Below are 16,536 nucleotides of genomic sequence, written 5' to 3' on the forward strand. Positions count from 1 at the left end.
GTGATACTTGTAATGGATGCTGTATTTTATTCAAGCGATAAAAAAATAATGTCAAATCGTATAAAAATTCGGAAACAGATTGTACTACAATCTTCACTTCAGACGTGGCATCTTAATTGAGATTGTCTTAGTCTCTAAATATGCGTCAAGACCATCCTCACCACTGGAAACGTTTGCAAGAATTAATAAATACATTTAGAGGTCGTTAAATAAAAAATATTTAATACTCACAGCTCACGACCAATTCCAGACTTTTTATACCCTCCAAACGGAGTCTGGGGAGTAATAGCATCGTAGCAGTTGACCCTGACACCAATTAAAAATTGTTACAATAATTATAATCTGCCCGAAATTTACCCCTAAATTTCGTTAAAATCATTTAAAATATTTCTGACGCTTCAAGATTTTCGAAACAACTTGTTCTGTTCGAATTTTTTTCTGCAGAAATTTCCATAAAATTTGAAGATAATTCCAATACAGTTTAATAAAATAGAAATAATAATAGGAAAATATCTCTTACCAGACGCTTCCTGCCTCAATAGACTCACAGAATTGGAGTGCCTTATTGATATCATTGGTAATGACACCAGCAGCTAACCCATAAGTCGTGTTATTAGCCCTTTCAATAATTTCCTCAATAGTATTGAATTTAAAAATAGACTGGACAGGTCCGAAAATCTCCTCCTTGGCGATTCTCATCTGATCCTTGACATTCGAGAAGACAGTAGGTTTAATGAAGAAGCCAACAGTTCCTTGGCGTTCACCACCAGCCTCGACAATTGCTCCCTCATCTTTCCCAGATTTTATTAATCCAATGATCTTATCGAACATTTCTTGATCAACCTGCGGTCCCTGAACCACTGTCTTGTCGAAGGGATCACCGACTTTGCGGTTGAGGGCCAGCTCTTTCGATAGCTTCACGAATTCGTCGTAGATCTTTGCTTGAACGAACGTACGAGAACCAGAACAGCAGCTCTGACCCTGATTTCCGAAAACCGCCTGGTGGGCTATTGCAGCTGCTTCTTTCACTGAAATTTATTATGAGTTATGCTAAAGCCACGATGAGACTAATTAAAATTATATTTTCTCAATGATTAGATCTTTTATTTCTGTGATAACCATCCAAAAATATGTAAAATCCTTGTAAAAATGTGATCTTCTGGTATTTACCATTCGCATCATCGAATACAACAACAGGACTTTTTCCGCTCAACTCTAAAGTGACACGTTTCAAGTTGGATTTGGCTGCTGCTCCCATGATTAAATGACCAATCTAAAAATGAACATAAGTTCTCAAAGATAAGAAAATCGCAATTATTGATTATCCATAAAAATTAGCTTGAGAGAAAAATCAATTCTGTTTGAATAATTGCATTGTGAACGAACACTCCTTATAAAATAAAATTATTGTGTCATTACTTCAGTGGATCCAGTGAATGCGATTTTGCGAATGTCTGGATGATCGCTTATGGCAGCCCCAGCAGTGGGTCCGTATCCTGGGATGACATTGACAACTCCTGGGGGAAATCCAGCTTCTTTGGCGAGTGCTGCCATGTACAAGGCTGTCAAGGGAGTCTGCTCTGCAGGTTTAAGAACAATTGTGCAGCCAGTGGCGAGAGCTGGTCCCCATTTCCACACGAGCATTAGTATTGGATAATTCCAGGAGATTATCTGGCCCACAACCCCAATGGGTTCCTTTCTGGTAATCGCCAAGTTGCCATCGTCTGAAATAATTATCATATTTCAATCTTAATTTTACGACTTCCAAAAAATACCCGAGAGCTCTTGTTCCTGAAAGCTTGTTGGTGCTCATACGGTGAATCAGAATATTAACAATTATAACTTTTGTTTCATGATAATCGTGGAATTAAATTATAATTGGAGGATTGAATCTGAATGAGAAATAATTTACCAGTGGGAATCGTGTTGCCATGGATTTTATCACACCATCCAGCATGATAGCGCAGGCAACCGACACTAGCTTCAATGTCTCCTAGAGCACTGACATAAGTTTTTCCATTATCTAGGGCTTCAAGATTCGCGAGGTGCTCAGCATCCCTCTCCATGAGATCAGCAAGCTAATATTTTGTAAATTTTACTTATAAAGTGGGAAAATAAAATTTGAAAAATGACACATCGGCAGTAATTAAGTAATTATTCACCTTATTGATGAGGAGTCCACGACCTGATGCATTCAACACTCTCCAGGGTGCTCCTCTAGTGAATGCAGCTTTTGCTGCTGCCACAGCTTTATTTACATCTGCCTAGACGAAATTAAGAAATAATAATAATAAGAAGAAGAATAAGTCTCATATTATTGATTTTTTATAAGAAATCTCGGGATTGAAAATATCTCCGGTAAATTCCGAGAGGAATAATTGTTATCAATTTTTTTGTACTCACTTTATCCCCCTCAGCAATATCAATGATAATTTTTCCAGTCGATGGATTGATTGTCGAGAATTTCTTTTTGCTCTCAGCATCGATGAATTGATTGTTGATAAAGAGCTATAAATGTTAACAAGCGATAAATTGAAGAAGTGAAAAATGAAAGACTGATAATGGGGAAAAAATTTAACCTTGCGTAAAATTAAAAAATTATGATGTCAAAGATTTAAATATTTCCCCTCACCTGGGTGTATTTAATAACAGGATTGGGATTAGCCATTGTTTATAAAAAATTTCAATAACTTTCGGTGATGAATAGTTGATTTTCTTCGGCTCCAAGGGCAATTGCTCCAGTCAATGAATCACAATGAACCACTGGTTACATGTCCATCAGCCCATTTATACGTCTCTTGCTGATACGAAAGAGGGGATTAAATCGCATCCCTATCTCTCGGAGTAGACGATAAACGCCAGACGTGTAAATAGACGGCTATATTTTTATTTATTATATGATGAAACACACGGCACGAACTGCATATTCCGAAAAATGAGAGATTGATAGCCTGTGGGAAATTGCCTTTTCCGATTGATTTGTTGACCCTGCGATAGATAATCGAATACTGGAGAAACAAAATATTGACTCTTCAACATTATTTATTCCGAGGACTAAGTGATTATTTGTTATTTAAATTAATGAGATGTTTTATCAATCAGTGCAGGGGAGGGCAAAATTTAAATTCAATAGAATTCCATTCCATTTTTCAAACTAGTTTATCCACAGGTAGACTGAAAAATGTCTGAAAAAAATGAGAATTTTGGATTCCTGGGAAATTGAAGAAAAGATCAGACATGTCAAAGAGCACTATTCAAATTTTTATTTAATATAATAGAAATTTTTTTACATACGTACATATAATTGCTCTTATAGATCGTATTTACACCCAGTCTTTCAGTAAAATTCGATTTTTTAAACTAGTAAGATAGTTAAAAAAACGTAAGGTTTCTTAATCTTATATTTGCTCCTCAATCTCATATTGGAGTTTCCAATGCGCATAGAACTTGAATATTAAAAAAAGAAAATGATAAAATGAGAATTTACAAATGATAGGAGTCAACTTCTTGGTGAATCAAAGGCCATCAAGTCTCCATTAGGCAATGCATCTGCGACAACATCACGATTTCCAAAGAAACTTATTCGATCCTTTAATCTCCTCGGAGTAAGTGGCACAGGTTTACAAGTGATACAATCATCATCAGGTAAATGTTTGACACTCTTGCGAGCAGATCTTCTCACACTCGACTTATCTAAGTTAATCCGGACCTTCGGGGTTCGTGGGCTCGGCAACTTCACGTTCTGCACTCCAGAAGAGTTCTCCTTATTTCCAAAATCATTAGACATATTCCCCTCCTCCCCAAAGCTGGAGTGCATACTGGCATTGAGCCTGGAAGTTCTACGCTTTCTAACCGGGAGATTATCAATCAGGATTGTTCGATTTCGCAATTGCCTAATTGCCAAAGATCCTGGACTTGTTTCACTCTTTCTCTCTGGATCCTCAATGATCTGCTGAATTCCAGATGTTTCTAATGATTCTGGCGCAAAATCAGAAGTGGATGTCGGAGTAGTTTTTCCAGGGGAGGGTGTCGTTTCCTCAGACGTTTCCTTGGGCTGTGATAGGGGAGTTGCTTCAATCATTTCAATCGTTGGGACTCTGTTAATAGGAGGTGTAATTTCCTTGGATGTGTCCGTGGGCTGTAGTATGGGAGTTGCTTCAGTCAATTCAATCGTTGGGACCCTGATGCCAGGTATTTTTTTGGTTTCTTTAATGTACGCTGGTGGAGGCATATGGTCCTCAGTGCCACCCTCAGGTACCCCTGGTTCATATCCAGAGGATTCAACGTCATTCTCAACAGTGTGCTTGGAGTCATCTACAATGTCATCATCATCAAACACCAATTTTTTATTCGCAAATACCTGTCCCTCCTCCAGAGGTATCTGATCTGGCATGTCCACAACGTCATTGAAGTTCACCTTGCACGTTTGCCTGTCCTGCTTTCCGTCAGTTCTTGGCAGATTCTCAGTCTTCTTCAGGATTCCTTTACCAGGTGTTTGCCCAGAGTTGATGTACGAGATGGATTGATCGTGCTGGATCTCAGGGGTTTTGCATTTCTGAGTGACCTTGATCATGGCGAAGGAATTCTGAGTCAGCCTTTTTGCACTCTCAGTCAATTGCACCTGCTTCAAAAGACTCAGTCTTTCTCCACGTGGTGTGAGCTTGGCCCTGCTATGAGGAGACACTGGCCTGGGTAGACTCTTCCTTGGACTCAGGGAGGATTTCACATCAATAGACTCCTTCACTTCCGGGATATTCTCCACTCTAACATTCTCCTTTGCCATCCTCTTTTTCCTCTGGGCCTCTATAAACGACCTCATGTTACTCCTCCCCTCGATCTTCTTCTTCTTCACAACTGGCCTCTTCTTCTGTACTTTCATCTCCACTTCCTCCTCCTCTTTCCAACCATTTCCCCTAATTTCCGCCAGCTTAGTGAATCGAGAGTCACAGTCTCTGATCTCCATCTGCATCATCTCCCAGAAACCCTGGAGATCTGCACAACGTACCAGCTGCTCACCCATGCCAGTCTCGCAGCTGTTCACTAAACACTTGAATCTCTCGAATTTTTTCCTTATCAGTAATTTTGTTTGACCAATCGCCTGGTTAATCATGTAGATCCCGTCCTCTGGAGTTATGGAGTCCTCCTGGAGGGGCTGCCACGTGGAGCACAGCTCGTTCAACCTCGCCTCCTCCGAGTTCACCAGGTGTTTATAATATTGAGATGTATTTTTCTCCTCTGCTACGGAGATATTCAAACTCTGGATTACCGTGTCTTTTGTGGGAACGTCATCTTTAGGAGAGGACTTGTGAAGACTGAGCCGTTGCTTTTGTTCCTTTCTTGCATTGCTTTTGCCTCGGCTTGAGACAATAAAGGGCGAGAATTGGGCTGGCATCACCTCCTCGGAGGATAACTCAATGTCTATGCTCTTTTGTTCCTCTAGGATGTTCACCTCTTGGGGGGGTATCGAGGCCTCAAATTGTGAGGACATCCGGAGGATCACACTCTCGATACTGGAGTTACAGGATTGACTTGAGATTTGTTTCACCACAGCCTCAGGCTCTTCTTCGGATACCTTCTCGAGTGACGTCGTCTGTGGAATTTTCTCCGCCGGTGGAGACTTGTCACGCTTCGGGGGCGTCTTTTCAGTCATCTCTTGGGTTGGTTTTAATGGAGATATCTGGATTTTCGTCGTTATCGAATAGTCAGCCACTTTGAAGTCCAAGGTAGCGACGACATCAGGAATTATAACTTCGCCGAAAAGGGGCATGGGGCGTGAGAATTTCGGCCCTTTAAATTCGTAATTCTCTGGTGCGAGCGAAATCTTCTTGAGTGTCTCTTTCTCAACTCTGTTCTCCGATTTTTTTTCGGCTTGCAGCAGCGCTTTCTTTCGACTCCTGGTGAGTCGAGGCTGGAGTGGCGACTTGGAGGCTGATGTTTTCCCTGTACTGGTACTGGGCTGGGAGATAATTGTGGATGAGTTGGACGCTCCTGTTGCCGTTGCTGCTGCTGCTGCTTGTCTAGCAGCCATTCGACGAGCAGTTACAGCTGTCACTCTTTTCGGTGGGGTGGAACCTCTCGGCTTTTTATGTTGATGTGGTACAGAACCTTTGGACGCTGGTGAAAAAAAATTGTGATGGGGAATACCGATCACAAAAGCCGGACGTTTCTTCTTCGCCTCGAGCTTCTTTTTCAAATCCTTCTGCACCTTCCATTTCTCCAGACGAATCGCTCGATATTCTGGAGTGTCCTCGATCTCTTCTGAAATCCATTAATTTCAAAATTATATTATAAATTTCAATTTCTCTAAATCCCTGGAAAAGTGGATGTCTAGTATCATGTCTCGATGGTGACATACAATCAAGATTTGCGCATGTAAATAACTATTAAGGGTGCTCTACATACATATATACCCAAATTTATTAATAATATAATAATTAACAAAATTTCTACATTTTTCTGGCAAACTTACTATGGGACTGACGTTAAAAAATGTGTTTTTGCGTTTCGTCATCATTTAATTACTCACGAAATTTCAAGGTGGTGGAAAATTTTTTTTGTGTTTTTTCTAAAGTTTCAAGGACAATCACAAAACTGCAGAGGAAATGCATGAAAATTATCGCACCACCAGGGAATTTCGTGAGCTATTAAATAATGAAAGAGAAACCGCTAAAACCTTATATTTTTTTACATTAATCGCATCGATAATTTCCCAAGAAACATTTTAAAAAAACGCTAATTTTTGCTACATCTATTCATCATAAATAAAAATTTTAGGGCAATTTTGAATTTTATTTTCCGTTACATGTCCAACGACGCATACGGAAATCGTATGCACTAGTGTAAGGGGGTACCCGAAAGTTTACGAAATTTCCGCCATTTTTCAATTGTCTTGGAGTCTCTGGAGATATAAGTACATTTACATTAAATATTAACAAACCTTCGATGCTGCTAACTGGTGAAATCTGTCTCAGACGATTGAGCTGCTGTTCCCTCCTGTTTTGGCGCTGAGATTGATGCTCATCCATCCGCATATATCTGGCTTCCTTGCTTTGGAAATTTCTCGGTTTCGATTTCCATTGGTCTCGGCGATCCATTGTCCTTTTATGTCAAAAACTTAAAAATTAAAAAATCAAACTTTTCCTCTACGCGTTGATTCGCGATATCTCCTAAACCAGCGATGACAAATGCGTTGATAAAAAATGGCGGAGCGTAGACTCCTCACAAACGAACAAATTATTTTGAAATGGCAACGGACTCGGCGACTTTTCAATCTCCGAGTTGTTTTTCTCTTGACAAACTTCAGGTTGTTCCCCCGCCCTGTCGTCGACGCATGCGCAAACGGCTATACTGCCTGTGCGCATCAGTCTGCGCAGCTCAAAAAGTCATCCGTTACTTTAAATTTTAATTTCATGTGTATTTTTAATTTCATAAGAGAGATAGTTTAACAAAAATGCCTTGGAGACGAGTGTATTTTTTTTCTCAGTATGAGCATCCCTTTCCATTACATCCCTGTCAATTAGTGGTGACAGCATGACAACTTGACAAGCGAAGATTGCGCAGAAATTTCGTCATCACGAGCACTAACCATCTCCATATTCACGTATCTCGAAACGCTCCAAACATCTCTCCTCTCCCTCCGCTTTTTGTCGGCCATTTCCTAAAACTCCGCCATCTTTCTTATCACCCCTCGCTTCCCCCTGTTCGTTCTTTTGAAAAGAACACTTCTCTCTTTTCATCGGTCGCCATTGCCAGCTCAGAGCAGTTGTACCTCATCGTCGTACAGTTATATATACATATATATATATACATCACTCGACGAGTACTCGTCCCAAAGGGGAATGAAAATGTCGGTGCGTTGGTGGGGTCTCTCGTGCCACTAGTGACTTTCGCCAGCCATTTTCCCATTTATCCAGAAATCATTGTTTTTCACCAACACCCATCGACGGACTTTATTTTTTTTTATTTTTAATTTATTTCGTTTACGAGTAACTATTCACGGTTAATCAGTGAGCGGAGGGATTCATTTTATTTCTGGTGAGGCACACAGGATTTCAACAAAGCTCCAGTCGACACGAAGAGGTTTTTCAACTTTTTTTTTTGTTCGTCTTTTCCTTTTTAAAACTACATGGAGTGTGTGTGAGTTGCCGTCAGCAGAAGGTACGGGTGATTGAGAGAGAGAAATTGGATATTCCCATATTTTTTCGCTAGTTGTGAATAATTTTTTCATATTTTTTTGGATTTTTATATTTCTTTTGAAGTCAATTCGAGGCAAGAGCTGTGGGAATTGATAACTGCACAAGTGTTTTCTAACGTGATATTGAGGGCCTGGGGCTCTCGGTTCGCACAATTAAACCATCTTGCAACGGTATATGGTATGTCTCGACATTGAGACTCTTTTATTTTAGTCACTTTTTTGTTTCTTTATTTTGATTGAAGTTATTGAGCTAAATCGTTTGATATTGTACGCTGGGTTAAATCATTTGAGATATTTGACGTTGGTTATAATTGAGACACCTTGGTTACGTTGACGTTGAAATTTTCTCATTGAAAAGGAAAAAGAAAAAGTTGTTCTCGCAATATTTGTTAAGTCGGGTGGTTGTGCTTGTGGAATTTAATGGTATTTTTCTGCTGGCGGAGGTGAATAAATTTTGAGGTTTTTATTAAAATTATTTATTTTCTCAACCTGTGACTATATAGTGACTAAATACAAAGTGAAATGGCGTTGATGAGTAGTGTACTCGGTAAAACCGAATTCATCGTCGGTGGAAAGTATAGGCTCATGAGGAAAATTGGATCGGGATCATTCGGCGAAATTTATCTTGGCATCAACATTTCCAATGGCGAGGTGAGATATATATTTGGCATCGTATCGGTGTAGCTATTGTGATTTTTATTTTCTCCTCATGGCGTACGTTGGGACTCGATATCTCGACCTTATTCTCATTATTTTTGGGATATTTATCGATTTATTGGTGAATTTTATTTGTTTTCTTTGTCCCAATGGCAGGAAGTTGCTGTCAAACTCGAGAACATACGAGCACGTCATCCACAACTGCTCTACGAGTCCAAATTGTACAAAATATTACATGGGGGCGTTGGAATTCCACACATTCGCTGGTAATTATTTATTTCTAATTATTGGGGTGGGGACATTATCGAGGGTTTCAGGTGAGTTATTAATTGTTCAATCATCATGAAAGCGGGGGCTCACGAGAAAATGTCAGGGTTTTCACATTTTCTCTCCAAACTACTGATAAGGTAATCAATTTCTGGTAATGGGGGTCATTTGAATTTTTATTCATTCTTTACAGGTGAATTTGTGTCGATTTCAGTCTAAATTAGCGATGAACGTCATTTCGAAATTACTCCCATTTAATTATTATAAATAATCAATCATTTTTTTATTGAATAATTACGTAGGTGAATAATTTATTAAAAAAAGCCTATAATAATGGATTTTTTTATTATGACTTTTATTTTAACATGAATCATTATGAAGGATTATGAATGATATCTTTATTATTTTAATTTTATTATAAAAACCTTCGAAATTAATAATTAAAGAAAATAATGAAAAACTATTTTTAAATTGATACAGGTTCCAGCGAATGTTTCTCTATGAGTTACTCAAAAATCACTTATTATCAGAATAATCCCACAATTGCGCAAATCTTCTGTCTTGAACACGAATCTTCATTTGCTTCTATTGATCATGCGTTAATCTGGAGAAAAAGGGAAAGTGGGAAATGACTAGGAGATTTTTCAGGAAGAGATAACATTTTCAACGAAAAATGCCTCTTGACATTTTCCTCCTGATCGATATATCTGAAATTCGACAAATATTATTTAAAAATTCAAAGGTTTTTTCAGTAACTTGTAACTGAACTAATTCTTCCCATCAGTATTTGCAACAGATGATGCAAGGATCGGGATAAATTAAACGTCCCACGAGACTCGTATTCGTTTTTCAGATACAAGAAGAACAATTGCGAATTTCATTCACACATTTGATTATTGAGTATTATTGATTGGCATTCATTGTCTGTGCCAGAAACAATTGATTAAATATTTTGACGATTCTCTATTGGTTGGAATGAGACACAAAAAAAGAAACGAAGTTTCGTCGATTGTTCCTGCTCGCGTCACGCGTCCTGCTTACGTTTTTAGATAAAATTGATAAACTCCTCATTGTTATTGCGATTAAATGAATATTTTCTGAAAACCTCACGTTTAGATGGCAATCTGTTTATGAGAAGTCAAGATAGTTGATATTTTTTTATATATTTTAATAATTAATGATATTTTCTTGACTCAGGTATGGGCAGGAGAGAGACTGGAATATACTCGTGATGGACTTACTAGGTCCTTCGCTGGAAGACTTATTCACATTTTGTTCCCGAAGATTCACCATTAAGACCGTGCTAATGCTCGCTGATCAGATGATAGGGAGAATTGAATTTGTACACTGCAAGCACTTCATACACAGGGATATTAAGCCAGATAATTTCCTGATGGGCATTGGACGCCATTGCAACAAACTATTTATCATCGACTTTGGTCTTGCGAAGAAGTATCGTGACAGTCGCACCAGATGTCACATAGCATACCGAGAGGACAAGAATCTCACTGGTACAGCGAGGTATGCATCGATAAATGCTCACCTCTCAATTGAACAGAGTCGTCGAGATGATATGGAGTCACTGGGTTACGTGCTAATGTATTTCAATCGTGGCTCATTACCCTGGCAAGGGCTCAAGGCTGCTACGAAGAAGCAGAAGTACGAGAAAATCAGTGAGAAGAAGATGTCGACGCCAGTTGAAGCTTTGTGCAAAGTAATTTCTTTCTTCATATCATTTTTTTAATTATCGAAAGGTGAACGAATGAATAAATATGGAAAAATAATTATTGCAGGGATTCCCAGCAGAATTCGCCATGTACATAAATTACACAAAAGGACTTCGCTTCGATGAGTCCCCTGATTACATGTACCTACGCCAGCTCTTCCGTATCCTGTTTCGTACTCTCAATCATCAGTACGATTACACATTCGACTGGACGATGCTTAAGCAGAAAGCGGGACTCTCTCTCTCAGGACCAACACCAACAACTATCGCTGGTGCAGGATTGGCACAGGGTGGACAAGGACAAGGTCAGCGGGAACAGAATGCATCCGCCAACCAAACAGTCAGGGCTTTGGAAGCGATAGATTTAATCTAAAAATTTCTTTGGCTCTCGTTCCTCTCTACTATCTCCTATTATTTTTTTTTAGTTCATTTTTTTTTTCGTTTTCTCGTTCTCTCTCCATCTCAATTTCAATCTTATTTTTATTATCGCTGAATTTAAACGAAGGATAATGCAAGTGCGAGAATGTCTCAGGCTTTCTTGGACCACCAATTGTTTCTTTTATTCTTGTGTTTACCTTCTCAAGACTTTGTTCTTTTTTTTTTTGGTTCCCTTTCTCTTGTTCTTCTGGGGAGTTTTTCATATTTTCTTTCTGCTCGTGTGGTCCAAACAAAGCCCCTTGCACACGCCGAAAGAAAATGAGGAAGAAATTGTGGTGAATTCTGTTTCAAGTCCAAGTCGTACATTTTTGTAATGAAGGGAGAGTAAAGAGATGAGATGATAATCGCCTCTTCTTCGTGTTTGTAAATTTTTCTCGAGGTAAAAGATGATGGAGAATATATTGTATTTCGCTGTGGAATGTTTTCAGCGAGAAATTTCAAATGTGCAAAATTAATGGAAAACCATAGACATTTATTTTTATTCTCCACGAGGATAAGAATATACTTCATCACTCTATTATTCTTCAAATAATCGAAAAATCCACTAGAAAGATGAGACTAACATCTCTTTTCTTCGAGATATTTCTACTCACGTCGAAGTGAAACGTGAACACCTCTTTGCACCCCTTCAAAACAGATTTGATGCTCGTAATAAGAGTTAACACTCACTAGTATAAAAATTGATATAATTTATAAACTAGCAATTCGTAATTAAACTCCTGGAAAGGAAGAACTAAAGAGAAGACTCAAATGTCGGCAAAAGTTTTAATGAAAGTTGCATTAACGTCAGCAGTTGGTGATGGCGTCAGAAAATTATCGCGACAAGCCGTCAATGAATCTTCCAAGCGAGGCTAGAGTCCCTATCTCCTCTTGCATTGAAACAATAAGAAGATTAGAAATTTTTGAAATAAAGAAAAAGAGCTGGATATTCTTGAAATGATTTCATTGTTCACCTGCCAAAGAACAGCCACTACAAAAATGATTCATCATCTCCGTTCACTGATCGATCAGTTTTTTTTTTATCTCATTGTCAAATTTCTTACTTCATTGAACAAAAATTATCAAGTGGACAGTGACTTCAGGGTGTTCCTGCGTCCTCGTCCAGATTTCCGTCCTTGCGCAGATCCTCCGTCCGTATCAGGCGAGTCAGAATTACCATAAATTAATTAGTTTATTATAAATTCTTCGTCGTTTAATCAAGATTATCTCGATGGAGAGAAAGATGAAATCGTTTGAAATTTTTTGAAATCATTTGAGATGATGGAATTGTGCAAATTTTTTTGATTTTTTTTTTGCAGATTTACTGAATTCCTTTTTCTGTCTTTCTTCTTGAGGAATGAGTGATCGTGGTGCTTGTTTGGGGCACTGTCGGTTCAATTATTTTGGGATTCGATTATTTGAGCATGGAAATATTTGAGCATGAATTAATAATTGAGGTTGTTCTGTTGAGTGAGGTGGAGAAGAGTAATGCTTGGGGGGGACTTGAGTACATGAGGAGGTGGTGAGCTTGTCTCATCGGGATTCTGATGGAGATCCTTCAGTGGAAGGATTATTAACTCACTACCTCTTCAGGTTCTCAAGGTATTCCCAAGAATTTACCTCCATTTTCCTCATTACGTCATTGGAATTGTTGTGAATTGTTTAACGTACATAAAAATTATGGAATGGGAGGATGGAGAATATTGGATACGTAAATACCTGGAAGTCTGGATGAAAGAGTCGTCTATTATTTTGAATTATAAATTTATTTGAAATTCAATTCAATTCGTTTTACTCTCAATTTTATTATTCAGAAATTGTAAATTAAATCTAGGATGCTTTGATTTAAAATGTAATTATTGTATACAATTTTCTCAATCATATCCTGATTTAGAAGATCTGATAAAATGTCACACAAAATTCCAATTAGTTTTTTGTTGATTGAACTATTAACAATAAGACAAAATACACTGATTGTAGGCTTTAATTAATGCTTCTCTTGATTTGCAACTCTAGTATTTGAAGCCAAACCAAAGTACGTGGTACCTAAATCTTGATAAATGAGTTATTTGAATAACACAATTAATTTAATAAACAGAAATTCGTAAAGCGATTCTGCTGAGAATTTCAGGTACTAGATTGAATTCACGTATTAATTAATGAATTGATTTTGAATTTTCTTGAAATTTGATAATTGAAAAGAAAATATAATTAATTTGTCATTGAGCCTATTGTGATTTGGACGTGTCTTGGAATCTGTTACAGGAGCGTTTTAAAACACTCTAACTCCGTGTGATAGCCACCAAATCCCGAATGCAATCGCAGTGGTATCAGTATCCAATAAATATTGAATACGTAGCCCATAATTAACAAATCGACAACCGTGCGAGAACAGGTGTGACACGAGTGCGAGAGAAAGAGCGACTAGAGACTCTTGAGAAGAACAATAGTTGTCATCCCCATAAAATAACCCAGGAAATAATAACGACCAAAATCATATTAGCTAAAGCAAAAGGAAGAAAAAAGAATGGAGTTAAGAAGACAAAAAATGGCAATTATTCATTCAATCCACGTGTGTGTCACTCAAGTGGATGGAGAATGGACAGAGAAAAAGTAATAAAACAAATAACCATACCCAAAAAAGTAACAAACATTTTTTCATAAATTTCATAACTACATCTTGACATAACATTAAAAACGAAACAACCGATAAATCTGTATAAACCTTTTTTCGGTACTTAGTTTAATTTGTTATCATTATAGATTAGTATTATTTTTTTTTCCTAAAAAAAAACAAAAAGGATATGTCTGTCTCTCTTTTACTTACTTTATTTTCTTTCTACTGATTAATCCAATATTCCATTATCATTTCGTGCACCGAGGGATGAGGAACCTCATGGGAATGTCTTCACTCTGTTATGTATCTATTTAAGTGAACTACAGTAAGATAAAAAATATTTGATTAATCAATTTATAAATACTGATAATAGAGGTGTTGTCATCATTATAGAGGTGTTGATTAATCCTGGAGTTGCAGTTTAAGAGACAAAAATAATAAGTAACACTTTTAACATTAAAATAAAGTAAAATGGAATAAAACATGGAAAGGAAGCAATTGAAATGGAAGTGTGCGCAACGCGTCATCAAAGTTTAATGCGGCAAGTGATATACGAATATGTGTGTGTGATTTTGTGTATAATGCTTAATGGAGGATCCTTTAATCAATGCTTGTTTAAAAACAAAATGAAGAGAAACAAAATTTCATTTGAATTATGAAGATGATAAATGGAAAAATTGCTAAAGAAAAACGAGAGAGACGAATGTGACGAGAACAAGAGAGAGAATGCCTCATCTACTATTCACAATTAATCAACAATTATTATTTTTTTTATTATATTATTAAAATGGCCGGGACAATAACGAGAACTTCTAGTAGTGGCTGGTATTTGTCACGGTGACAATGATCATTAACATCATTAAAATATATCAGAAGTCAAGTTATGTTTTATTTTTAACTGTCCGATTTGTCGGCTAGTTATTGTATCTCATTAATTATTACTATCATTTAAAAATAATGAAAATTGAATAGAGAAAAACGGTACTAGAGATTTAAGATTCAATAATTTCTTTCATTTAGTTTTATGGAAAACTGAATAACGAGAGAAGTGGTAATGTTTTATTTTTAAGTTTCAAATCTTCGATGGACGCCCGATGCGTTTTTATCAATGAAAAAATAAAACATGGAAGAGGATAGGAATATGAAGTGGGTCAAAAACAAAATAAAATATCTAATGGGTTAAAATATAGTGAAAGTAAGGATATGAATGAAATGAGCAGGAGTGAATGATGTGAATTTCAATGAAATGTCTGAAATTTTGTAAAAGCGTAAGATCCGCTTTTAATGGAATGCGTGAGGTTTAATTAGTTCATACAATAGGAAACTACCGACTTGAAAAGAATAAGAAAAATGGCAAAAAAAAGTTTAAAAAACATAAGAAAATGGGAAAAAAATGATAATAACACTGAAGTACGCGAATAACGAAAGTGGGTGTATATTGAACAAAATAAATGAAAAAAAAAACGAAGATAATCGTGAATAAACGAATACGTGCACATGCTGCGAGTATATATTATATATATTATTATGAAAATGTGACATTAAATGACTTACGCGTTATTTCATTAAAAAGAAACAAACAATATTCATGCGAAATGGGGGAAGTACGTCAGAACATTTTGTGTTTTATCCACTTCTATCTAACATCAACAAAATGCCCCCTTCTTTCGTCTCTATTAATAAAGACTCGACATTGTACTGTAATTCATCTGTATCGCTATTTTTATTTTCTTCATCCCTGCCAATTATCCATTATATTAATTACCTATTTGTTATGGGTCATATGTGATTTTACTTCTTCTATTTTATTGTTATTTATGATATTTATGATGCAACAAATTCTTCATTCATCATTTATTCATTCTTCTTCCGTTGGAATCTCTTTGTAAAAATGTAGTTGGATCCGAGGTTTAAAAATTTTTAGTTGAAAAAACGGGAGGATAAAGGGATTTTTGAAAGGATAATTTGATAAATAATTTCACGATCCGTACTAAATGATAAAAGTATTGGATTCTTTCATTTTTATCACCAGAACATCACGTGAAGAGGAATAGGTATTTTGTGCGACTGGAGACGGTGAGGAAGAAGGTGATTATGAATATTCAAAACATTTCTATTACTTTCAGGTATTCCGAAATAATGAACTACTTAATTAGGTCATTTAGTGGATCTGCAGTTCTCATTAGCCGACTATTTTTATCGATAGTCAAAGCAATACGATTAATCGCTTCAAGTAATTAATTATCATTGAAAACGAGTGATTCTTTCGAAAGTCAAAGTTGCTAATGAATATTTCATTTGCAATATTTTGAATTCTAAAAAAAATCAATTATGGAAATTCTGGATTGACTTTGATTAATTAAGGTGTTAATAATTATTCAGTGACATTGATCTTCAGATATTGCATCTATCTATTTCAGCATGCGTTGTTGATTATATAATGCCTTGACAATTGGCAAATTGAGCAATTGGTCAATTCCAATGCTCCAAAAATAAAACACTGATTTTTTAACTAATATTACAATGTGTATAAAAAATGTGTTTAAATCATTATTATATAAAAAAATTATTCGTGAAGACTATATTGAAGATAACGTTATAGATTTTATTTATCGATTTTTTCGCCTGTCCTATATACGATATATATAGAATGAAATA

The 16,536-nt window shown here is 36.6% G+C and overlaps 3 protein-coding genes across 9 annotated transcripts; 1 reads left to right on the forward strand and 2 right to left on the reverse strand.

Annotated features, from left to right (window-relative positions):
* Positions 1-4: 4 nt before the first annotated feature.
* LOC105266406 (aldehyde dehydrogenase, mitochondrial) lies at positions 5-2,777 on the reverse strand. The gene is made up of 9 exons (XM_011304539.1): positions 2,633-2,777; positions 2,404-2,508; positions 2,163-2,264; positions 1,913-2,078; positions 1,420-1,724; positions 1,171-1,273; positions 521-1,028; positions 232-306; positions 5-163 (listed from the first exon to the last, which is right to left on the reverse strand). The coding sequence occupies exons 1-9, from the start codon at positions 2,666-2,668 to the stop codon at positions 94-96; spliced, it is 1,470 nt and encodes a 489-aa protein (XP_011302841.1). The 5' UTR covers positions 2,669-2,777; the 3' UTR covers positions 5-93.
* Positions 2,778-3,253: 476 nt separating this feature from the next.
* On the reverse strand, positions 3,254-7,282 carry mars. The gene is made up of 2 exons (XM_011304543.1): positions 6,938-7,282; positions 3,254-6,258 (listed from the first exon to the last, which is right to left on the reverse strand). The coding sequence occupies exons 1-2, from the start codon at positions 7,092-7,094 to the stop codon at positions 3,500-3,502; spliced, it is 2,916 nt and encodes a 971-aa protein (XP_011302845.1). The 5' UTR covers positions 7,095-7,282; the 3' UTR covers positions 3,254-3,499.
* Positions 7,283-7,721: 439 nt separating this feature from the next.
* LOC105266410 (casein kinase I isoform alpha) lies at positions 7,722-15,582 on the forward strand. Of its 7 annotated transcripts, none has more exons than XR_892156.1 (6): positions 7,723-8,079; positions 8,698-8,845; positions 9,008-9,117; positions 10,316-10,832; positions 10,912-12,423; positions 13,527-15,582. XR_892156.1 is itself a non-coding variant. In XM_011304550.1 (6 exons), the coding sequence occupies exons 2-6, from the start codon at positions 8,717-8,719 to the stop codon at positions 13,535-13,537; spliced, it is 1,005 nt and encodes a 334-aa protein (XP_011302852.1). In that variant the 5' UTR covers positions 7,723-8,079; positions 8,698-8,716; the 3' UTR covers positions 13,538-15,582. The 7 variants fall into 7 exon arrangements, 6 of the variants coding, with proteins under 6 accessions (XP_011302850.1, XP_011302852.1, XP_011302846.1 ...); XM_011304550.1 differs by having other exon boundaries at positions 10,912-11,149; XM_011304548.1 differs by having other exon boundaries at positions 7,722-8,099; positions 10,912-15,582.
* Positions 15,583-16,536: the final 954 nt, after the last annotated feature.

The sequence above is a fragment of the Fopius arisanus genome, unplaced genomic scaffold, assembly GCF_000806365.1.
Source record: "Fopius arisanus strain USDA-PBARC FA_bdor unplaced genomic scaffold, ASM80636v1 scaffold00038, whole genome shotgun sequence".
NCBI lineage: Eukaryota > Metazoa > Arthropoda > Insecta > Hymenoptera > Braconidae > Fopius > Fopius arisanus.